The sequence below is a fragment of the Ambystoma mexicanum genome, chromosome 14 (assembly GCF_040938575.1).
Source record: "Ambystoma mexicanum isolate Mex_15411 chromosome 14, UKY_AmexF1_1, whole genome shotgun sequence".
In the NCBI taxonomy this organism is placed as follows: Eukaryota; Metazoa; Chordata; class Amphibia; order Caudata; family Ambystomatidae; genus Ambystoma; species Ambystoma mexicanum.
In genome coordinates, this window is record NC_090940.1 from 206,847,597 (window position 1) to 206,873,044 (window position 25,448).

General features: G+C 40.8%; 1 protein-coding gene across 1 annotated transcript in view; it reads left to right on the top strand.

Moving 5' to 3' along the window:
• The first annotated feature begins 495 nt into the window (after window positions 1–495).
• The window catches only part of SNAPC1 (small nuclear RNA activating complex polypeptide 1), a 438,004-nt gene continuing 413,051 nt past the window's right edge, over window positions 496–25,448 (top strand). The window contains exon 1 of the mRNA XM_069638930.1: window positions 496–894. Within this exon, the coding sequence (XP_069495031.1) occupies window positions 716–894 (179 nt within the window). The 5' untranslated portion in view covers window positions 496–715. The remainder of the gene's footprint in view (window positions 895–25,448) is intronic.

Here is a 25,448-nt window from a genome sequence, read left to right on the forward strand (position 1 = left end):
CTTACTATGGTCTGACGTCTGTGCACTTTCCAAGCCACCTTTTATAAACATAGAAATGTGTAACATTGTTACATTTATAAAAGATGGCTTGAAAAGTAAACAAACCATAGTAGTACACATACAAACATATAAATGCTCACATGCATTTATATATTTGATGGGTACCTTACTATGAGTTGTACACGTTTAGGCCACGCCCACAATGAAAGCCACGCCCCCAAACGAGGGAAGACAAGTCGCAGAATGCGAAGTTAAATCACTACTTGACTAGTGTCTCCCGAGTGGAACGGATAATGTTGGCATGTGTCTCTGTATTGTATGATAACAATATTTTCTTTTGTTTCTTTTAAGACTTGACTGCGTTTGGGGTTTCAGTTTATTTGCATTGGAGTCTGCTTGTTTTGGGTTTGTTTTGAAAGGACATTCATCTTATTTTATACTTCCAACCTGGTAAAACTGCTTCCGGGGTATCAGTGGCTCAAAGTAACAAGCACTATAAAGAACAAAACTGGAAAGTACTGACAGCAATGGGATCACAGTAGGCTACATGCTTTGGCGGAGAGCTGGAGGGTATTAGTTTTTCGTTTCGTATCAAGATACTAAGAAGTGCTCGCTGTTTTTCCTTTGTTTCCGCCCATTGGAAAGGGGGAGGGCAACCCCCTCCTGCTGTTCCACACTCCGCTGGTTGCCTGGGGTTCGTGTCCCGCTATATGACATGCCTCCTTCGCCCGTGCGTAGGCAGCCCCCCACCGTGCACCAGCACCTCGCTTTGAGCACCCCGGGGCTGAAGACGGACTGCGAGACCCTGCTGAGCCGCTTCCAGGAGACGGACAGCGTGCGCTTCGAGGTCTTTTCATCTCTTTGGAGGAGTATGAAGTTCTCCACCATATTCAAGTGAGTGAATGTTTCATTTTCCAATAAATTGACCTGAGCTAAGCTTTATGGGAAAGCCTCATAGCAATAGTCGGTTTGTATTGCATTAATAAATAACAATGTTTCCATGGTGCCTAACGCAATATGAACCTATCAGGTGTTGCTTTTGGCTACAGAAGGAGTAGAGGTGAATTGTTCTTACCGTGATCGTATTCAAACGTGTCCTGAAAATTGCAGATCTCTGAGAAGACATGCTACTCGTGGAAATGCGTGCTTCAGTGATTCGTGTGTTATAGAGCTGGTGCCAACGGATGCAAGTTAGTCTTCGTATCCCAGTGCTTTCAGTGGTATAAGATATCGTGGCAGCAGGGGGCTCGTTTTGGTTGGCTGGCTGCCTGCCTGCCCAGTATACGAGGCACGGTAAACGTGTAGGTTGGGTGATCCAGCATTGCCGCAGGTGGTTTTGTCTGCATACCGTAAGTACACCTCCCTCTGGCTCAATTTCTAAATGGCTTGCTATCTGTAAATTAGTTTCTCACTCAGTATATCGAACTAAGAAGTGAGTAAAAGCACTCCAATTTTATACCTTGCTTTGGAAATGATTCTATTCTTCAGAGCCCTCAGGAGGCTCTATCCTACTTATTGTGAGTTTAGAGGTGCAGGGGAGATTAAACAGACTCTGGTATCATAAGTCAGAAATATGACAGTCAACACACTAGAGTACCCATAATGTAATGGGTACTCCCATCCCCTGCACACCTATCAATACTGAAATCAGTCAAAGTTTACTGGGACTAATCCGGCTAGTAGTCCCATGTATTCACACATTCATTGCAATTTCTTTTGAAACACGTTCTGTATGCTTAAACTAATCAAGGTAAACAAGAGAAACTATTTTCCTTTCATAGTTACTCTGTTACATATATCAACTTAAATGTGTTTACCTTGATTTTTACGTTACAATTTGTTCATCAATAAAATCAAGACATAGTACACATTCAAATAAATAGTAAAATATCAAAATAAATTTCTCAATTGTGGGAGCTCTATGCGTTTCGAGAGAACTCTCTTCTTCAGGAGCAAAAACTATATCAAACTTTTAAAAACTTTTTTTATTGTTTTAATTGAAAATTTTTACAAGAGTCGAAAATTTCTTTTCTGTGGTCTGGTAAAACTTTAAAAGAAAATCAAACTTTCAATAGGTTGTGGATTTTCATTAATTCAACATTTTCACGTTTCTAGAAACTGTTCACAGTTCAGTCTTTGCTGCCAGTGTGAAGTAATGGGTAGTTGTCCTCAGTATATGTACTCTTGGGTTCTGACCATTCTTGTTCGTGTTACCACATCTGTTGTTTTGCCTGTTTTATTTGTGATATCGACTACCAGTATTCAACCTGCTCGAGGAGTATGAGTTCTGTTAGAGATATTCTATCTGATATCCCCCAAAAAAGACAGTCCATCTATATTTAATATCTTTGAGTTCATCTGATACGTGTAGGTTTACCTGTAGATGTTCCCTCCGCCGTTTTCACCGCGGATCTCTAGTGATTGTTGCTTGCTTTCACTTTCGAGCAGTACGGGGTAGTTGCCCTGTCTGTGGACAATGTTGCGTTGGAGTGATTATTCAGTTTTGTCCCCTAATTCCAGATTAGAATCTCTCACTCGCTGCATATTAGTAGATGAATACTTACGAGTCCAGTGCAGCGTTTGCTCCTGGGTTCCCTGTCCCTACCGATGAAAGCAAGTCTGTTGCTAGGCAATGCCTATGGACGTGTCTTAGTTTTACGCGTCACATGGCCTCTTGACATCATTTTTGGGAATTGTAGTTTCCCAGAATATTAGGTAATGTCTCTGATTATGTGATTTGTCAGTTGGGATAGCAATTTGATACATTCTTAATGGGAAGTTGTATTTTGGACTGGTCAGTTTAGTACCATTAAAGGTGAATAAAATGTGATTCGGTGTTGTATGCATGGGAGATTAAATTTACTGGTATCATAAGTCAGAAATATGACAGTCAACACACTAGAATACCCATAATGTAATGGGTACTCCCGTCCCCTGCACACATATTAATACTGAAATATCAGTAAAAGTTTACTGGGACTAATCCAGCTAGTAATCCCAGCTAGTTTCTAGAAATGTGAAAATATTGAATAAATGAATATCCACAACCTATTGAAAGTTTGATATAGTTTATCTCTCGAAACGCGTAGGGCTCCCGCAATTGAGAAATGTTTGATCTTTTACTGTATATTTGAATGTGTACTCATTTTTTTGATTTTATCCATTAACAAATTGTAACATGAAAATCAAGGTAAAAACATTTAAGTTGATATATGTAACAGAGTAACTATGAAAGGATAATAGTTTCTCTTGCTTACCTTCTATCTAATAATTGATTAATAAATCTTGCTTAGTTTAAGCACACAGAACGTGTTTCAAAAGAAATTGCAATGCATACGTGAATACATGGGACTACTAGCTGTGAAGAGCCGACACTCATCACTTCACGAACAGAAGCACGGAACTAGATCTAACCCATGACACAAAATGCATTCCAACCAAAACGCGTGTCAGCGCAAGGGCACCAGTTAATAAAAATTCACGAAAACTAATTGAGATCCTGTGCAAACCTCATTTTGGCGCAGTCTTGAAGAGCCATTATTCTACTGTAAATAAATGAGCCAAGCCAAAAAACCTGTCCCGTGATAATTTGTGGCTATTAAACCCCTCCCTCTATTACTTTATGATTTACTGTATCTATCATTTAGCCACAGTAGGAAACGGCAGGAAGTGCTGATGGTATGCACACCTCCCATAGGGAGGAACCAGTCCATCATAAAAAAAGGCTTTTTCACTTTAAATGTTTTTTTTTTTTTTTTTTTTGGTCAAAGATGGACCTCCTTTAAAAGGTATTACTTATTACTGACCAGTTTTACCATGCTTTCACCTCTGGTGTGGGGCAGGGAGTATGCTTGGGACGGGGGGGGGGGGGTATTAAGTTCAAGGTGGGGCGTACCTGCAGTGATAAAGCCAGGGAATCGCCAATTGAAGTTTGCATTAGGAAACCTCTTGCATTTATAATGTGTGCACCACACAGCTGCCTCAGAAGGAGTTTGTGTTTAAGCTCCTAACTTAATTTTGAAATAGGTCACCACACGCCCTGCATCTTCAGTCTGCCCTGAAATCGCCCATGAGAAAGGGGAGGACAAATGGCACCAATGTAAGCTACTTGCTGGTTTGCATAAAAGCAAAGAGCATTTTGGGAACCTAGTAAGGAACAAAAATGTTTTATATATAACATATGTGTCACAGTAGTTCAAGCCTGAAACCTCTATGAATCCATAATGCACACTGACCCACCTGCTTATTTTATCTTCATAACACCCTAGCAGTAAAAGGACTGCACACCACAAGACTTGTATACGCTATTGGACAGTGAGTCTTTGGAAGTCCGGTGTTAGCAGCAGACTTCTTTCTCCCATAGCATGTTAATCACTAAACTGTGGGCGCGCACTCTCAGACCCTTGCATGAGCTCCGTTAAAATTGCACTTGATGCTTACTCATCTCGGATTAAAGGAGGCCTGGCCAAGGGGCAGTTTGTGTACACTGCTGGAACTCTGCCTTGGCTAGCCCTGTCCCATGCTTAGACCTCCTGCCCAATAGTAGCAAGACCAGTCTTCTATTTTTTTCCGGCCAAACCGATTTTTGGGGCATTTGCTAGTTTACGTTTGTGATGGCCACAGTTGGTAGGCTATTTATCACAATAAGGGTTTCAAATGGATAGACACACCCTTTTTATGAAGTGCTTTAAGTGAACCATGGCTACCAGGGTATTGGCGACAGCAGGGACCAAAAATTGCTCTCAAAACTGGGGCTCACAGACCTGATTTTACCTGTGTCCTGATATTTTTTGAGAAGGCAATGAGTGACAAGTTGGTCTTGCTCGGTAGGTGTCACTTACACGCCATGTTAATCACATAGCCAGTTTCATAGACTTGGAGTGAAGGGAATATATTATACACAGAATACATTGGTTTGCATTTTGAAACTGAGTATTATGAGTAAAAGGAAAGTGTAGTCAAACATTGATTTGGGAGCAGAAGTAAGAGAAAGAGATGAGGGGAAAAGAGATAGTAGGGCAGGAGAAAAAGTGAGCCTTTTTGTTTTTAGAAGGTTTATGATGTAGCTAGTTTACTGACTTCCAAAATCGGATAGCCAGTAGGTATGCTGAAAGAGTTATGTAAAGTTTCAGTGAAGGAAGAAAGAGAACATTATTTGAGAATCCCTTATATAGAAAAAGTGCGCAAGACCAAAGAAGGAGATAATGGAAGGTAAAGGGCTTGCATAGAGGCAGAGGACCCAGAACAGAACATTGAGGAGCACCATATGGTAAAGGAAAGTTGACCAAGAGTGACCTGTCCAATCGATAAATTCAGTGCGAGAGAAGCGAAACCAGTAAAGGACAGACCCTATGGAACTAAGACTAGAGAATTGAGCAAAGCATCAAGAGCTCAACCATGTCATATGCTGCAGAAAGATCAAGAAGAGGTGATTGCTCAGTGTATCGCATAGAAACGAGTGAGTTAGAAGCAAAGAAAAGAGCCTTTTCATTAGAACAGAATCCAGATGAACATAATGGTGACACAGGGTGAGAACTGTTCAGGTTTCCTTATATAAAAAGAAACACAGGACCACCAGATCATACAATAGTCTATTGTTTTGCGCAAAAGAGGGATTGATCTGGGGGGTTGTTGAATACCTCTAGTCCCCATTAAGTATTATTATATCCAGCACTGCAATTTGGCCGCAAGACGGTGTGGCATTAGGAGGATTGCGACTTGAATAAAGAAACCGATTGAAAGCCTTTGTAATGGCAGCAGAACACTGTAAAAGCTATGATGAAGACTATATAAAGCAACTGCTCAGAAAGTCAACATCATTTAATGGAGAAATGGAAGATACTACTAATCTATCAAGTTGGGATGAGCGTTCTCAAATAAAAAAAGCTGGTTTGAACGGAACTGCATGGTTCCAGCATGCTGGAGTACCTAAGCAATGGAATACTTCCTCGAGGACTAGTTGTGAGGAACGAGCCAAGGCTGTTCCTTGATAATAAGAACTTCATAGTGCAATGTAGTTACGTTGCCAATAAGTGTGGGAGAGATTGGGTGATATTGATCATCGACAAGGCGATAGAGGTTACAGAAAAGATAACCATAGACTTAAAACACTGTTAGAATCTTTTTTTAAAGATAGTTCCGATAGAAAAGAGAACAGAAGATCAATTGAAGGAAATTAAAGAATTTAAGGAAGATCTAACCAAAGAGAGGATGAAGAAAGATGTACAGAACTTTAGTCATGAAAGTGTTCAGATACATTCAAGAAAACTATAATCCCAAAGAACAGGAAGATGCCACACAGAACACCAGACAAAGAAATTAAAAACGTAGAGTACGTTTCAGAGGAACCTCATTCAGTTCGAGTCAGGGAAATAACAACAAGGAGACAGTGTCTGGCACACGTGGGAATAAAGTAGGGAGAAGAAATCCAAGAGCGAGATCAGGAAGAAACGGGCTCCACAGCAATAGGAGAGGCTACGCGGGTCAACAACGTTTTTTTTTTTTTTTTTTTTTTAGATCGGCACCCACAAGATTGGGATTATGGAACCAAGGATCACCAGAATTATGAGAGCACTGTGGTAAACCTCTCCACGCATGTGTTAACCACCTGTAAGAAGACAGTCCTAGAGAAAGGACTAGGGGTTGTAACCAGCAATAAGCATAATACATTTATTTTCAGACAGGAATTCTCTGACCTAATGCGGAAGATCCACTTAAAACAATATTTTGCAGACAAAGAGGTGGAGAAAGAGGAGGAAGATGGTGGTTTGCGACAAATCCAATTTTACTCCTCCCCCACAGAGCCACAGCCCGGAAGCAAGAGTTTTTGAAAGTCTGGTCTTATTGGAACTAGAGAAGAGTGGTGAAGAAACTATCAGAACATCAGTAATGTGGAAAAGTCCACACTTGGATCCCTTTTTGAAAATAATATCGTAATTTGCAAAGCAGATAAAGGGGGAGCCACCGTGATATAGTATAAAACAGAATATGTGAACAAATGTAATCAACAACTACAAAACGAGGACAATTACCAAAAGCTAGAAAGGATCCAACTGAAAAATGTAGCAAACTAATTAATTAGCCTAAAAGTACGAAAAGCACGAGAAAGGGGATGGATTTTCAGAAGAGAGGCAGATTTCCTAATAACGGATACGCCCAGAATGCCCCATTTTTACACACTCCGTAAGATACATAAGACTCAAACTAAGCCACCCGGACGTACGATAGTCTCAGGCATAGATTCTGTCCTTGGGTCTTTGTTGAAATTTCCAGACACATTCCTACAACCTTTGGTGAAAAACATGGCCTCATATGTAAAAGATACCACCCAAATAATTAAAGAGATAGAGGGATTAACATTTGATGAAGAAAAAGAAATACTCGTCACCCTTGATGTGGTGGCGATGTACACAAGTGACCCACAGGGTGCGTCATTAGATGTGATAGAGGAATGTTTAAGACAAACCACAACAAGTACCAGAACCCCATTGTCATTCATACTGTGATGCGCGGAGCTTGCGCAGACTGAAAATTATTTCCACTTTAATGGACATTTTTACAAACGGATCCAAGGAACCGCGATGGAAGCGACACTAGCCCCTAGTGCAGCTAATTTGAACTTGGAGTATTTTGAGGAAAAAACCAATATATGCAGAACATAATCCATACAAAAATCACCTGCGCCAATGGCGATGATATATAGACTGTTCTAATTATATGGACAGGAAATTAAGAGGAAGCAGCACACTTTGAGTGGATAAACTTACAAGACAGGCACCTAAAGTTTACATACACCCTTAATAGGAATGAGATTAACTATTTGGATTTAACCAAAGTGGAGAGTGGAAGCAATAATGTATTTGTAAAACCATTTCACAAACTAACAGATAAGAATGCACTATACAAGTTTTTATAAACATACCCGTGATAATCTGCCATTAGGCCAATTCCTTTGACTGAAGAGGAGTAGCACCAATACAAAAGATTACAAACAAGAAGCAAACCTCCTAACGGAGAAACTCCATGAGAGGTGCTACCCACCGCATCTCACAGCAAAGGCAAGGAAGCAAGCCAATAACAACAATCGTGAAGCCCTGCTTGATCAAAGTAAGAAAACAACTAAGGATTAGGAAGAAACATTGGTCTTTGTGAATACATATAGCCGCCTCTCGAACAAGATCCAGAAAATAATCCATAGAATCTGGAATATCCTGGCAGAAGGAAAACATCCATTGGAGAGACTGCTAATATCTCACAAAAGAAGTAAAAATGTAAAGGATTAAATAACAAGAAATAATATTGTAAAAAACATTGAACAACAAACCCTAACCGAGAGCTGGGCAATGACACGTACAACGGGACATACCCCGTGCGGCAAGTGCACGAGTTGTACTGAAACTAGCAGAGTAAAGAAGTGGATGTAGACTTACCTAGGAAGTGGACACAACATACCCTCACAAATTGCAATTACAAAATGGTAGTATATGGGATACGGTGCCCGTGTGGAAAAATTTACATCAGGAAAATAAAAACAATCATAGAACACAAAAGCTGTATCAAAAATAGAACACATACGGTGTCTCTGGTGAGGCATTTTATCGAATTGATACATAAGGGAGAGGACCTCAGATGGACGGTTTTATACCAAGTATAACCAGGAGGGGATGAAAGAAGATTGGTACAGAAAGAAAAAGAAATCCTCTTCCTAACCAAAAGTGCAGTCACAGGTCTAAACGAACGGTCGGAGGAATAATAAGGAAAAACTGAATATTAAACACTGGTTGGGTCAATGGAAGATTATCAATTGAATATAGCGTATCCCCACCTTGAAGAAACATGGAAACCAGATTGGACATTTATGAATATGTTGATGGGCCAGCAGGAACATGCAAGAAGAAAAAAAGTGTTTAAACCATATGGCAAGTGCAGGGAGGTAAGAGCCTCTTTTGAAACTTTATTCAACGGATGCAAGTCTGTTACAGTGAATCAACCGGTAAAAGACAGAAGCGGTTTAGAAAAGAGGACCTAAAACTGGAGGTGTTGATAAAATGGTAACCATGGCTATGAACGGAACGAGTGAGGAGCCGTAGGAAGGCGGTCACGAATAACGTGAGAACTGCAGTCGCGAGCACAATGGTAAGAGGTGCGGGAGAAAAAGGATGTCTCGTTAGATTTCGATCACAAAAGGGGCTACATTTTGCGTTTGCTCATATGCAGCATGGTGTTTAGCAGCTAGAAAGGAACTGACCAGACAAGGCGGGGCGCGAAAGAAATACCGCTCCTAGACGTTTTGCAGAACTGAAGCAGCAGGAGCGAACATGCGGCCAGAACCGGTGAGTGTAAAATCATAGCCCTATTTAAATCAGAACTAACCAAGAACACAGATAGAAAGGGGCTAACCATGAAGCAGCGAAAGGTAGCTGGTCAGTGCCGAAGGAGAGTTTCTGTGTAAATGGGAATAGTGTCAATACGCAGAAACTGAGCAACTGAATGAAGTTGTAGGAGAGATTGACCTTTGGTAAAAATAGTTTGCTCTGTATTTTCTAACATCTGCAGAGACTGAAGGCTTTGGATCACAAAGTGAACAACGGAAGTAGACAGTTTGAGAAAACCGTCACCTGTGGACCCAAGTGGAAAGTAACAGCACGCGGCAGTAGCCGGTAAGTGCGAGTGGCTAAAAGACTAGTATCCCCTCGTAAAAGAGGTAGAGTCCTTAGATGGAGGAATTCTATCGGGTTAGGTTATAGTGATACTTAACAGTCCACTTTTTTGTCGCTTGTATCATCACACAGGAAGGTGAATGGAAAAAGATTATCCAGCATATCGGGCAGAGACCACACCCTAAAATAAACGTTAAACTCCTTTTTTCTTGTATAGAGAATTCTAAAATTGGTAAGTGTATATGCCGATGGCACTCCAAGATTAGCCATCAAAGTAAATAGGAAATTAACTTCCAATATACCATTAGAAGATTGAAATTGGCAATAATGGTCCATAATGAACGGTAATTCAAAACCGTTTATTCTTTCTTAAGGGATTATTTGTTGGACAGACCTGTCATATCGCCCTTGGAAGCTATGGAACAGAGGGGCGATATGGAAGAAGGACTAGTTCTCCAGTGTGAATGTGAGGTGCGCTCTAGTCTTTCACCTTAGCATGCTATAATTATCAAGTGAAGTGACTACACCGGTGCGTTGCAATTTTCAATTTGTTTCTTCCTACGTGAGTGCTTTACAATGCTTTTCCCGTGTACCGCTCCCCCCCCCTTTGTTTCCTCCTGCTCTCTTACCTTTGTGTTTGTCTTTCCCCATTCTGCCCTTGTCCGCTCTCGTGCGGATCCTCCTATTTGTTCTTCCGCTCCCGAGCGGAACTTTACAGCCCTCTGCAGTTGTCTGTTTCTGCGGCGCTCCTCTCTGCTGCCGTGTTCACTCTTCCATCCACGGCGCCTCCCTCTGCTGTCGGCGGGGGCGTGGGGAGGCGGCGGGTGGCTTACATGGACTGCTTGTTGCTACCGGCACATTTGCCTTTCAAGTACGACAGAGGCACCAGACTCTATACAACTGTGAAATAGTTGTGGATTTCTCGCGCTGTGCCGTGAGTACATTATACCTGATTGGACTTGGCTAACTCATTCTACTGCTACCTTCCCAGTGCATGCTGGTACCAGTATCCACTATAATCACTGGATTACTATACGGATTACTACAAACCACAATAACTCTACAACATACCTCAACAAGACCTAACAGAGTTGTTCAGCAAGGCTTTTCCCTGGTTTGGGGTGGCCTCCCCAGAGTACCCGCTGCCGGGCACATAGCCTCACAGGCAAAGTGGCCTCCGGGAGAGCCCGTTCCTATCTCTTCAAGCAGAAGGTCAAGACCATCAAGGAGAAGACAAATACAGCCTGGAGAAAAAGAGGGTGGAGAGTTCTTCCGACGAACCCTCGGAGTTCATCACAGGATCTTCAGGTGAGGAGTGGGATAGTGGTAAGGGCACTGTGGTAGAACTCAAGCCTGTCGAACCTGAGAAGACCACAGTAAAGAGTGGAACACAAAGACGGAAGATCAACAGAAGAGTAGTAAAGACTGTTTTTAAAGCCAGAAATGATGAAGGAAGTTGTGTAAAGATAGTACGATATAGAGAAAAATAATTTGTAAGTCTCTATAGATCAAAACAAATTTTGTAGTAACTGCAGTAGTGCCTGAATAATTTCCTGAAAAATAATTCTAAAGTATGATTGAGGAATGAAACATGTTGGGCAATAGAAATAAGAAAAAATGTTGAATGAATGTTAACCAGGAATTAATGCTATATTGAAATGCACTGGAAAAAGTATTATAGAAAATTTATTTTTGTTTTAGTCAAAAATGGAGTAGCACACTACGTGCAGATAGATATATCGAAATGATTGTGGGCAAATGAAATAACTCGCTTGCAACGTACTGCACAACCATTTATTAATAAAATCGTTTTAATCTTATCAATAGACTTTGTGTTGGAAACAGTCCTTTGTGTTCCCCACTTGAGTGTGAGAACTGTTCGGGTTTCCCTATATCAAAAGAAACACAGCACCACCAGATCATACTATAGTCTATTGTTTTGCACAAAAGTAGGATTGATCTGGGGGGGGGGTCGTTAAACACCCTCTAGTATCCATTAAGTGTTATTATAGTGAAGTCTTGCCATTAGAATAATTTGTATGCAATGAACATATAGCATTCACATTTTGCCTCCAGCTGACTGACCTACAATGGTCAGCCAAAATAGTGAGAGCAGAACAGTGTATGGAGTCCTGAGTCGCTGGGCGAAAGAGGAGAAGACAAAGAAGAGATATAGATGGAACAAAGAGGAGCATTTTGATAAGCGGGGAGGCCAAAAAGACTAGAGTAATAGTGGAGTCAAGAAAAGATTAGAGGTTTTGTAGCATTATTGGAATGGGTGAGCTTTCCAGATATTTAATAGGTGAAAGCGACCGGGGATAGCAATGGCAGAGATGTGGGAGTAAAAGGAAAATGTAGTCAAAAACATTGATTTGGGAGCAGAAGTAAGAGAACGAGATGAGGGGGGAAAAGAGATAGTAGGGTAGGAGGAAAAAGTGAGCCTTTTGTTTTTAGAAGGGTTATGATGTAGCTAGTTTACTGTCTTCCAAGATCGGATAGCCAGTAGATATGCTGAAAGAGTTATGTAAAGTTTCAGTGAAGGAAGAAAGAACATTATTTGAGAATCCCCTGTAAAGAAACAGTACCTAAGACCAAAGGAGATAATGGAAGGTAAACGGCTTGTATAGAGGGAGAGGACCCAGAACAGAACCTTGAGGAACACCATATTGTAAAGGAGAAGTTGACCAAGAATGACCTGTCCAAGAGTCTGAGTAAGTAAGATTAGTGTGAGAGAAGCGAAACCAGTAAAGAACAGACCCTATGGAACCAGGACGAGAGAATGGAGCAAGGAATGAAGTGCTCAACCATGTCATATGCTGCAGAAAGTTCAAGAAGAGGTGATTGCTTGGTGTATCCCGCAGAAACAAGTGAGTTAGAAGCAAAGAAAAGGGCTTTTTCCTTAGAATGGAATCCAGATTGACATAATGTCAGAACTGAGAAAATATTTAAGTAAGCAGACACTTGAGTGTAAACTATACATTCTAAAAGTTTAGAGAGCAGGGGAAGAGTGGTCAATGGAGGCCAAAGAAGGATTGAGTAATGGTTTCTTTTGAATAGGAAGAATTAAGGCGTGTTTTTAATACTTAATGGTTTGAAGTAAAGAAGAATTACAAAGGGCACTTAAATAGGGAAGCAGGAGAGGGTAAACTTTAGAAATCGGGGTCGAAGGTAAAGAATGGGGTGGCGGGAGGGTTGTAGGATAAACCCTAGACAAATAGAAAACATCTTTATGAGAAAGAGGAAGGAAAATGTAAATTGCTCAAGGAAGTGAGGATGGAGGCAAAGGTGCTAGAAAAGACGAAAAAGTATGAGGATGAATACAAAGGAGGAGGTACTCAAAAGACAGAAGAAAGCAAAAGATTGGAGGCCAAGGAGGAGGTGCTCTTCTGCTACATTACTGGTGACAATGTCAGGGGAGGCAATGAGAGGGGTGAAGTGCAGAGTGGACTAAGGTTTGGGAGGTTTTTGGAAAGATGAGGAGAGAGGAGAATTCGTCATAAGTGAGAGAAGAAGTTAAAGTAGAAATAAATGTAGAAGAGTAAAAAACATGAAGATTACAATGAAAGAAGGGTGTATGAGAAGATATGGGATAATGTTAAGGAGAGCAAAACGACAGAGTGGCTGAAACTGTTGCAAATTAAGGTAACCAAAGAGAAGCATCAGACAACTGAGGAGCGGGAGACATGAGAAGGGGGGGGGGGGTGTGAATGTGAGAGATGTAAGAATCCAGGACAGCGTGAAAAGTAATGGAAGCAGGAGTGGTAGAAAGCTGAAGATTAAAGCCTCATAATAATATCACAGGGAGTTGGATTGTAAAACAAATGATGATAATAAAGTTTCAAGATCATCACAAACAGCATTCAAATGGCCAGGAGGATGATTGATTAAAGAAGAATCAAAGAATCAGGTTTACAAGAGACTGAGTTGTGATGCTCCAAAGATGGAAAATGGTAGATTAGCAGGACGAGAAGGAAAAAAGCTAAGCACACCGATTTTATAGAATGCCAGTACTGGCCAGAGGGTGGGGAGGTGTGAGAGGGGCCAGTACAGGAAATTAAGAGCGAAGCAGAAGTTGCAGAATGAGGTGTGAGCCACTTCTCTGTTAGACAAATTACTGAATTGTGCTTTATTTCAAATCGAGCAGGAATTACATAAAGCTATGTTGATGGGCAATTGGATACTTTTTAGAGATAAAGCGATAGATCCGAATTGTTAGAGTTGTGAGAAACTGAGGGGTGGATAGGGTGCTGTTAGGAAAAAATAAGAAAATGGAAATAAGAAGAAAATTGGAAAATAATTGAGGAAAGAATGGGAGGCAAGGCACGGACATCTAAATTAGAAGCAATCGGCTCAACTAGGTGTCCAGTCAAAGGATCGAATACAAAAGGTTTGAATGCAAAAGGTGAGAGTCAATAGGATCGAAAACAAAAGGTTCACATTTTTTTTAATTATATATATTTTTTGGGTTTCAGTTTAGGTTAAAAAAAGTGGTTTTTACCCCAAAAACAGGGGTTGGAGGGGGGGACCTTCATATACACCAAAGCAAGCAGCTTCAACGTTGTATTCTATAACGTTGAAGCTGCTTACTTTGGTGTGTACGAATGTGTTCATGTGCACCACGGGTGAATATGAACATTTTCATGTACACCAAAGCGAGCAGCTTCAACGCTGCTTGCTTTGATGTATGTGAAAGTGTTTACATACACCCGTGCCGGCAGCTCAGTCGGAAAAACTTAAGTAATTACAACGTGATTTGCAGGCTGTAATCAATCTGCAGGCTATACCAGTTTGTATAGCCCGCAGATTGACCAATCAAGATTGTGAAACACCCGTTAGGGTGTTCTAATTGAAACTATACATTATATCTAGACGTTAACCTTGTCCTAGGTTATTCAGGTACTTTCTTTAGGGTATGGCCTAAGCTAAAACCCACACATACCCCACATACACGGGGAAATAAGCACTCCTCAAACAAGGAATTCATTTTGATATGCATGATGCATTCTAATCATCATTTTCTAGTGATGGCCTTTCTTTCATCCTTACTTGAGTTTCCCTGTATGTGCCTCAGATTCCTATGCATTGTAGCTTTTCATATGTAATGCTTGTACTAAAACAAGTGCTGTAATGTTTGTAGTAACACAAGTGCGTAGTAAGTCTTGTATTGTTAGATATTCATTCCAAGTTTAACATTAGACGACATTCTGATAGCCTTGCATTCATTTGTTTACTAACCAATATTACCAGATTAAAAATACTGCACTTCTGTGGTGCATGCTGCACCCATTTGCTATGTGTATATATTATTATTATTACTAGGTTGTTTTATTAACACTCCAATAAAACCTTTTGTTTAAATGAGTACATTTTTAATACATTAAGCAGTTCATGAGACCACTTCCGATCATCTCCGATATATTGCTACCAACATTGTAAACCCAAGTCCTTGTACAGACTTTGCATCAGAATTAATTTATGTGATGTCATCAATTACATTTGTGAAGCCATCTTTAATTTCGTGGGTGTTGGTCTTAGTGCACAGTGGTGGCGCGAGTTCTAGTTGCTTAGCATAACATAGCTGGGGAGTTTCTGGGGTTTTTCGATTTGACTTGTAACCATAGCAGGCCTTTTTTTTTTTTTTTTTTTTTTTTTTTTCTTCACTCAATTTCATTGGTTTTTAGCAGAGCACCCTCATTTGCTACAATTTCCTTATCGTGCTCACTCCCAAAGTAGCAGCTGTAGAGTCCGTGGACAGCAGGTAGCATCAACAAAATCCAGAAGCAAAGGGGACAACAGAACATTTTGTACCCTTCAACCAACAAAAACAAATACATGAAACAACATTACTTGTATTTACTACATCAAAATATAACATTTTGTGCAATTCAACATTTCAAAAAGTAAAAATTAGTTTTTCATTTAGCAAACAATATTATGGAATGTACCAAGTGAAACCATGACTGTACAACTTATATTATCGGTTTAGTACAATTCTTCATACACACTGAGATACACAAGGAGCTAATTATAAAATAACCACGTACCAAATATCAAGTACACTGTTTTTATTTCTCTTACCATTTTAATAATTTGAACATTTCTCATAAGCAAATATCACCATTTTTATTTTGACAGAAATGGCAAACACACTTGAGTGGCTAAAAAACTTTCCCAAAGAAGAAATGAGTCATGGTGATATCTCTAATGGTAAACGATATATCTTTCAATATAAACAAAGAATGTAATTCTCATTGAAATAATAATTTCTTGTTTTCTTATACTACATAGTTTACATAAGAAACTATACCACATATTCATTATGGAGAATCCCAACAATCAGAGATAATCCCAATCCCCAACTGTACAGTATCAAATCATGACCTTGTTTTAAAAATTGTATGAACTTAACAATGACTTTAAAGAACTTCTAAATTATGTTAAAAATCATGGTATCATAAATGTTGATCATCACTGTCCTACTTGTACCTGTCCCTCTTGCCCCCAGCAATCGTCCCATCAAATTTCACAAAACCTAAATCAAAGATGGTTTGATGAACTTTCCTCCCTTCCCCGATGATGACTTTATCAAAATTCCAAATTCTCCCATTTATGTTTCCCTTTCCGATACCCTACCCCTTACATAATGTTTATTTTATACTATACATATCTTGTATATTCTGTCTGCCTTTTTTTTTTCTTTTTTCTTTTTTTTTAAACTACTAATTGATGGTCCACGGAGCATAGGGTTCGAAATTGATGGGGGCAGGGAGCTATGTAGCCCCTTCTTCTAGCATATTAGAGCCTGGTTAGCTTGAAAGCCACAGCTACCAAGAGCAACTTGGTGTCCTAGTGTCAACTGGTGCCTTCCAACCATGTAGATGTGACATTAATTTTCAGTATTTGAGAATCTTAATAAAGAAGAATTGGAACATGTCTAATATACAATGGCTCATAAAAAATGGACAAAGTTAGAGGAGCATCTTTGGTAGCTCCTGCCTACAGGGTGATGCCGAACACCCAGGAGCTGGTATTGGCTGCTGCTCATTAAATCTCAATTGCGAACCCTGGGACTATAAGAATGTTGTCGTCCGTTTACACAATGAATGACTTTCGGGGATATTGCGCTGTGTCAGGACATGTCCGGTATCGCATGAAGCACTTTTAATTGGTTTGCAAATGTGCACGCTGATCGCGGACGCTACTGCGCATGCGACCAGCGGCTCCCACGCCTAGGTCCGTCGACGGCATTGCGGATGCTCCAGATGTCATCATGTGATCGCGCCCATGTCGCATGATGACGTGTTCATGATCGGTGTCCGTGCTTCAGATATTTTAAAATTGCATTTTCAGCCGATCTAGGAAGTTTCAAGTGAGACCGTTGCCTTTCGCCACCTCCTAGCAACATTCTCAACAGTTCTGTCAAATTTTTACGCTGTTTTTTTGTAAGCTGACATTCACAAACATCTGATGGCAACGCGGACGTCCCTGGACAGTCATGTGACCGTGCCCATGCAGCGTGATGACATGGGCGTGCTTCGCTGACATTTTTGAAACTGCATTTTCTGTCGATCTAGGAAGTTTCAAGTTCAAAGTTTACCCTTCCAGAGCTCCTAGACCCATTCTCAGTTGTTCGTTCAACTTTCCAAAGCCTATTTATGACTAGGTAGTCTGCAGACAGTTCCTCTGAAGGGTCCCACCCGTTACTTTCAGTCCTTCTCAATCTGGCAGTCCAGGAGAGAGTACAGCTTCGAAGACTTCTTGCAGTACATGGCATACCTCCTATTTAACTTTAAAAATGGCATCTGTCTTGGTCATCCCTCCACCCCAGGGGCCACCACCAACAGCTGGAGGTCGTGGACTGGGGATCTGGTGTGATGATGCAGAGGAGGATCAAGAGGACAAGGAAAATGAGGTAGCAGAAGTACCTACCTTCAACAACTGGAGAGACTCATGGGTGTTGTGGTTCTTTAAGACCGTAGCAGGGGTACCAAAGGCTTGGGCTGCCCGTGTTGAATGCATTGAGTGTGGGGGGTCATACTCGGTCATGGACAGCACAGGCAGTACTCATTTGGTACCACCTCCATGCTCTGACACACTTGTTCTGAGAAAGGCTGTTCAACCTGGTTGATCACAAGGTCCTATGCCACCATCTAACCACCACAGCCAAATTCTCACCAGACGCCACCACTTGGATATCTTCCTTTCTGCAAGGAAGAACTATGCAAGTCTTCTCTGACTCTGCGTCGGCCTCACCCACCATCATTCTGTGTGGTGTACCACAAGGGTCTTGCATCTCGCCCACCCTCTACAACATCTTCATACACCCCCTCTACCTCATTTTAGATGCACTGTGTATCTCGTATACTAATTACGCCGACGATGCACAGATCCTCCTTACCCTAACGGGAGACTATGACACTGACTCCAGGACCTTAAACGACATTTACAACACAATCCAAGCTTGGATGGCAGTAAATGGTCTATGCCTGAACTCGGACAAAACAGAGTTACTCCTTGGCGGTACTAATGAGACACTCGAGAACCTCGACTCCAAGTTCAGCCATTTCAGCATTGACAATATCAGAATCCCAGTAGCTAGCACAGTAAAAACCCTGGGAGTCTACCTTGACTCGAAACTATCAATGACCAGACATGTCAATGCCATCGCTTCCACGGCAGCCTACCACGCTAAACGTATGACAGCAGCCAGACTATTCCTATCTAAAGAAAACTCCATTACAATTGCACAAGCCATCACAGGCTCAAGAATGGACTACTGCAATGTCCTCTTCCTAGGAACCTCCACAAAAAATCTGGCTAAGCTACAGGTCATTCAAAATAATGACCTACGCGCAGCCCTAGGAATCCCTAAAAGACAGCATATTACTGCTGCAAGGAGAGAAGCCCATTGGCTTCCTATCAAAGAAAGGGTCATCTTCAAAGCCCTTGCACTGTCACACAAATGTATTCACCAAGCTGCTCCCACCTACCTCTCTGAAAGAGTCCACCCCATCTCCACAACCAGGTCTACCAGAACGCCCAATGCAAACATGCTCACAGTGCCCAAATTTAAGAGAACTCGCGCAGGTGGCACTAGCTTCCCGTACCTAGCAGCCACACAATGGAACATCCTACCACCTACACTCCGAGGTGAAAGCTCACACCTAGCCTTCAGAAAAGCTGCCAAAACTCTACTTTTCACACACCTGTCACTCTATCACGCTCATGTATAATGTTTTTTATTAATCATCTAAATGCATAATTGTAATGTACTACTACTGTAACTAAACTGTAAACTTTCAAGTAACAGCGCTGCGATGCCTAGGGGCTGCTCTGTGCGTTATACAAATGTAAAAAATAAAATGTATTTCTCAGGGAGAAGTACACTGTCTTCCTCTACCTCATCTTCCTCAACCCCTCCTGCCACCACACTGGCTACTCCTGTGGGGCAGAGGATTCCACCGGCTGCCTTGCAGGCCATTCAAGAGGCTGTTGATCCATATCTTTCCAGGACAACAGTGCTCTGTGTGTACTGTACATACCACTCTGCAGGGGGGAGCAGTTTCAAAGCGCTTTAAAGGCTGCGGTCAAGGAGCATGAGAAACACTGCCACCTACCTTAAATTTAAGGCACGCCCAACATCTTCCCCTGTCCACCTGCCCTTCGTATCTGTGGTTGGTACCCCTTCCCTACCCCACCTCCTTGCATCTCCTGGGGGGAAAAAAGAAAAAAATCCCCAAAACATATAAAATCAAAATACCAACAAAGAAAAGTTCCTTTTTGGAGCCACTTTTCACAGTTAAAAAAAATAACAAAAAAAAAATTATAGACTCCACCTGCTTTACATTTTTCAGTGGAGTAGTTAATGAGATTCTCCAACATTTCCATTAGTATTTTCTACTATGCTAATGGAAATAATGGACAGTTGTATACTAGAGATAAAGAAAGGGAAAAAAAGACATTCTCTAGCATACAATAAGGACCATACATTCCTAAGCACCATTTGTAGTCTGCAGGCATTATTAGTCTGCAGAACCAAGGAAAATTCAAGGCAGGGGGTGTTCCTGAAGGGGTGGCGCAGGGGGAGGGTTAAAATCAGTTGGGCTTTGGTTAAAAAAATGGTGGCTCTTGAAATAACTTTTTTTAAAAAATTGGGTTTTATACACTGAACTAACATTTTCTACTGCACTTAATTATTTGTTCTAACTTTCACAAAAACTGCTTTTAACTTGTTTCTGTTTTTGCTTTTTGTTTACTACAGCTACTAACAAATCACTACATATTTTGTGTGTTTACAGAAATTGTTTCAATGCATTTTTAACATTCAAAAGAAAAATCTGATTGCCAACATCAGTCAACTGCACTTCATCTCTTTGTAAAATATTTACGCCATCAAAAGATGTTTCATTGTGTATGTCATTCCAACATCCTGCAAAACAAGCACATACAGCTTTGTTTACATTCCTCCTGGCTTATTCGATGTATGAGTAAAACACATTGGAATGTTTTCACATTTGCCTTTGACCAACACGAGAAAAAAGAATCTTCGTACGTGGAAACAGTTCCATTAACTTTGTATCCTTCTTGGGAAACTGTTAGGATATTCCAGTCTCGCATCCCAAACTGTTGCCTCCACAGTGAACTATGATGATGTTTAAACGCATCAAAGTAACCATACTCTCGCAAAACGGTAGCAGTTCTGCCCACTTCGATCCTCGAACTCCATATCAAGAAACTTCAGTTTCTTCTAATCCAAGATTCACAGATAATCAACACTGCTCACATTACACCTTTTAACCAATGGATCGAAGAATATCCTACATCCAGAAAATCTGATTGCCAACATCAGTCAAAGGTACTCCATCGCTTCGAAAAGTATTTATGGCATCCAACGTGATATTTTCATAGTCCAAAGGTGCCATTCCTAAACCATGTAAAAAAAGCACATGCACCTTATTGACATGCTGCCTAGCTCAGTTTAACACTTCAGATGTGCGCTCTCAGAGTACATGTGTCCCGTTGGTCACAGCCACCGGCTGTTACTATTGTGAAACTCTCCAAGGATTCTATTTGCAGATTCAACAATATCTACATTTAACAAAGCATAGTACAGGTATGCATATTTTTTTTTTAATTCATATTTTAAAACTCTCTTTAAATAGGGTTGCTGCCACTTACCCTGTAATACTCTTCTCAATAAGCATATTCTTTTTTTTTTTTAACCACTCTATCAAATGCCATGTATTGCCACATTCTGCACCTGGTCACATCAAGTGGCAGTTACTTGCATGCACTGCCAACATATTAAACTTCCACACACCAACTGCCACTTAATGTTCTACAAATATTTTGCATCTGTATTTCCCTTCTTTGTAGAAAAAGGTTACACACAGTGCTGCTGTAAATGCACATAATGCTTCTAAAAAGAAACCTGTTTAAACGCATAGCATTTTTCCTTCCATATAAATGTCATACTTTCCAACGTTTCTCATTACATCCCTTATAGTGCCATCATTCTCCACCTGCTCGCACGTGTGTACTGCTAAAGTATCTAAATACAGCACTTCTCCTTACATATAAAGTACTGTTGTTTTCCAACCACCACTACTGCAACAGAACGTATACTGCTCCAACTACACAATGCCATTGCATTACCACTAGGCCACAGTCTCCCTGTTCTTTTAAAAACGCTGCAACACAACAAAAATACATTGCACCACAAACGCAGTACTTCTCTTATTAAAAGTACCAGCACAAAAATGGTCCTACTGCAAAAACGTTTGGCAGCACAACCAAGAACAATACGTATTTGCCCTACAAGAAACATTCCTGTGCTGCGGATTTATTACACACCAATTGTTACCTTGTTACTTCTCACACAGTTATAGTCCAATTGTTCTAACAACCTAGTTAACAGAACTTACTACACCAACCATAACACAACTTTATTAGCAATTTTTCCCAACAACTCCTCCTACCTGTCATGTCCCGGACCTACCATGGCCGGCGCACTGTTACCTGGCATCTTTACTTGCAATGGCGTCTGGAGCCTGGAAGAGTCGGAGGGTGTTTTTCCAGCTACGGTCCTTTCGATTAGCAATCATTGGCAGCTTTGGGGCATCGGCTGCCCCCGTGGTGTGGGCACCTCCAAATCCTGGTTCCAGGGCACATGCGGCGGCACGGTACCCGGCATCTTGCGTTGCCTTGACAACCGCGTTCCGTTGTAGGAGGCGGCGTTCAGGACGGATTCCCTATGTAAACCTGCTTACCTGTGGGACAGACGCGTCTTAATACGCTCTGTATGTTCGCATCTCCAGTGAGTTGCTGAGTGTCTGTTTGGCTCTGCCACTTGCTGGATTCTTGTTCTCCTACTGCCTCCTGGCTCTTCTCCTTGTTGTCACTCTTCCTGCTCCTTGCTTCCCTTTGTCCTGCCTTGTTCCCGCCTCATCCTTTACGGGTGGATCCTTTGTTCTCCTGCTTCTTCCCTTCTCTTATGTTTTCTCCTACTGCCTCCTTGCGGGGTTGCATTATCATCTTCAGCTGTCCCGGCCAGCGCTCTGCACTGTCTTTTCGCCACAATAATCCGCGAACCGCTGTTTTGTGGCGAGGGGAGTCGGCCTTAGGGCACTCGACTTGATAATCTGTACGGCGGAACCCTCTAGTGGTAGACCCCTCCCCCCCCCCCCCAACATCATACTATCGTCTGCTAGAACTCTAGATGACACCCGAAACGCCAAGAAGGAAATGGCACGACAACAGGCCGAGGCCGCTGGGACCAGGTACTTGACACTACATTAATAAATAATAACCTCTTTTACTGAAAGCACTTCACCATTACCACATATACCATCTATCTTTCTTTTACAATTACAGGAAAAAAGATTGACAAAGGCATCTACTGAAGAAAGAACACCCTTTACATCCAGTGTACAAATGGACATGCAGCTCAATATGTAAAGTACGCCAACAATCTTTACGACAATTCCTCATCACTATGCAAACTAATTTATTTTAAAATCTTTTTATTGACATTTCAGTAATCTCATTCCATCAGGATGTAAAATGCAATCTGCTCAATATAAACTGAACCAAATAATGGAAACTATATCACTATGTGAAACTAAAAGACAAAAGTAGAATAAAAACTTTACAAACCATGGACTCCTGCGCAGTATGCATCCACATTGGACTGAGATGACATTTGTTAGCCTGCATTTCAGCAACTACTTGCAAAAACGCCCTTCCGCTATACAAAATCTTGTGCAAAGACTGCAATATGCAAAAAGTGCTGTTCTAGAACTGCAACATTTAAATAACATTGTTCTATATGGAACAACCAAAGAACTCCTTTGAGAAATGCAGCACATCCAAAGTAAATATTTTCAAACTGAAGTTGACTTTCAGTGACTTTAGAGAAACATTAGCGAAAACCTTGAATGCCAACCTCCTTACAAACGCATACAAAAATAAATAGCTAAGTTTCATAACTCATCTGCTGAAGTACCAGAAACAGTATGTCTTTTGTCGCAGAACATTTTATAATAAGAGCACATAAAAAGTACATATACAATACAAAACAGAGGACAATGAGGAAGCCCAATTGTTACAATTAGCTTTATATTTAACAGCAGAAAATAAATACAAAATAATTGATCTCGCAATAGTTTGCCCAAATGCCATCAGGTGCTATCACTAATAACTTGTAAATCTTCCCACTTCAAATGCTCTCCAACTTAACTGGTATGAGAGCCTAATAATCCAAACGATACACCCATTTCAAGCAATAATATGCCGTCAACTGAAAACAGCCAAATTGCTTCCATCTGAATTACTAATTGGCATTAGTGGCAAAATAGTATATTTGCTGTTATTTCTTAAAGAAAATGTAGAAACTCTAGCAGTACAACGGCCAATAGATCAATCTTTGATTGTACTGGTTAATGGTGTACCAACAAAAGACAAAGATTTGGCAACTAGTCGACTTAAACAAAGTTAAACAAGCCCTACAATATCTCAAAGTACAACATGAATACTACAAAGATATAAACATAGATGAAAACTTAAGGGAAACCACCCAGATAATTGAAGATTCACCACAAACTGGCCAATTTGAACGTGTATATCCGGTTACTGCAGCTAACAGTTTTAGACCAGTATACAATTCACCCACTACACTCCAAAGGCACCACAGAATTAGAAACCTATAAAATGCGTCAAGCCAAAGTATCCACCAATGAGCATATGGGAGAAAAGTGTAAAAGCACGTTCTTTTCCTCTACTCTTTCCTACAGGATAAGTAGGAAGATATGATGAAAGATCCACACAAGTGATTGCATCAGAATATCGCTCTTTACAAATGTATAAGCGCACTAGCAACCCTAGGTTATGGAGTTGTACACACATTAAAAACGGGCTACATTTTTTTTTTTTTTTTAACCTGTAAACCTGTACGCTACCCAACTGCTTCAAAAGACAAGACAAAGATGAAGTTTTGCTGTATCCCGAATCTCTTAATCGCAAATTTATTGGCAAACATGCGTTGTACAAAAGAATATCGGTTCCGATGTCACGCTGATGTACGTTGTATTCTAAGGAACCTAGGCCCACCCACATGGTTTGTTACTTTAGTTGTGCAGAATACGCATTGGGATGACTTGCATGACTTCTTATGCACTGCAAACCAAAATAAAGAGGGATTGAATATAAAAACACCAGAACTCTTTTGTCTTGACCCTGTCAATGCATCAAGGTACAGTCCCCATCGCTTCATTACGATGCTGCACTTCATCTGCAATAAAACTACCCCTCCCCTCGGAGAAGTGAAACACTTATTTTGGAGAAAAGAATATCAATCCAGCTGAGCACCACACATCCACATGCTTTTGTGGATAAAAGATGCTCCCAAAATTGGCTATGGCAGTAATGCCACTGTTTTATAATTTATTGAAAAATGCATTACCTGTGACATCCCTTCAGAAACGACAGTGACCTACGTACACAAATCTTGCGCTTCCAAATACATAAGTGTGGCAAATACTGCTGATGTTGATATAAAAACAAATAATACTATACCAAATACCGCTTTGGCTTCCCTAGACCAGTTTGCAGTAAAGGACAAGTAGCTTGATGTTAGACTTGAGGAAAAAGGGAAATCCCCTAAAACACATATTAAAAGGGACAAAGCATCCAAGTACATCAATGATTACAATGCAATCATTGCCCTTTTGTGGAATGCAAATATAGACCTACAATTCCACTGCAGTTGCAAGATGTCACAGCCCATCTTGCCAAAGCTGTGAAAACAGAGCCAAAAGACCTCTGGGATGACGTATCATCAGACAAAACACTGTCACAAAAATTGTACAGCTTCGGTATAAAAAATGCCCTCCCATAGAGAATGTGGGTGCTATGAAGCTGCCGACCATTTAACGGGTACACCCTTTTATGGGAAATCTGAAAACATTGTCTGGCTAAATCTTGGTTTAGCTTCATCACGAAAAAGTCTGCTAAAATCCTATCGAGAAAGAAACAATGGCCACAAATGATCCATTTTATCCAAACAATTTAATTGACACATACAACCCAAACAGAAGTCCTGCTTTGGAAAACATGTGCCTGTAAAACATAGCCCAAAACTACTGCTACAAAAACAGATGAGACAACTGGCAAATATTCAGTCTCAACTTGTGAAGAAGCCTAGTAAACTTAGCAAACTCAGCCTAATTAATCATACAAAGTTATCATTTAAATCTCCGCAACATAGAGAACTTTATTACAGTGCCCTACTAC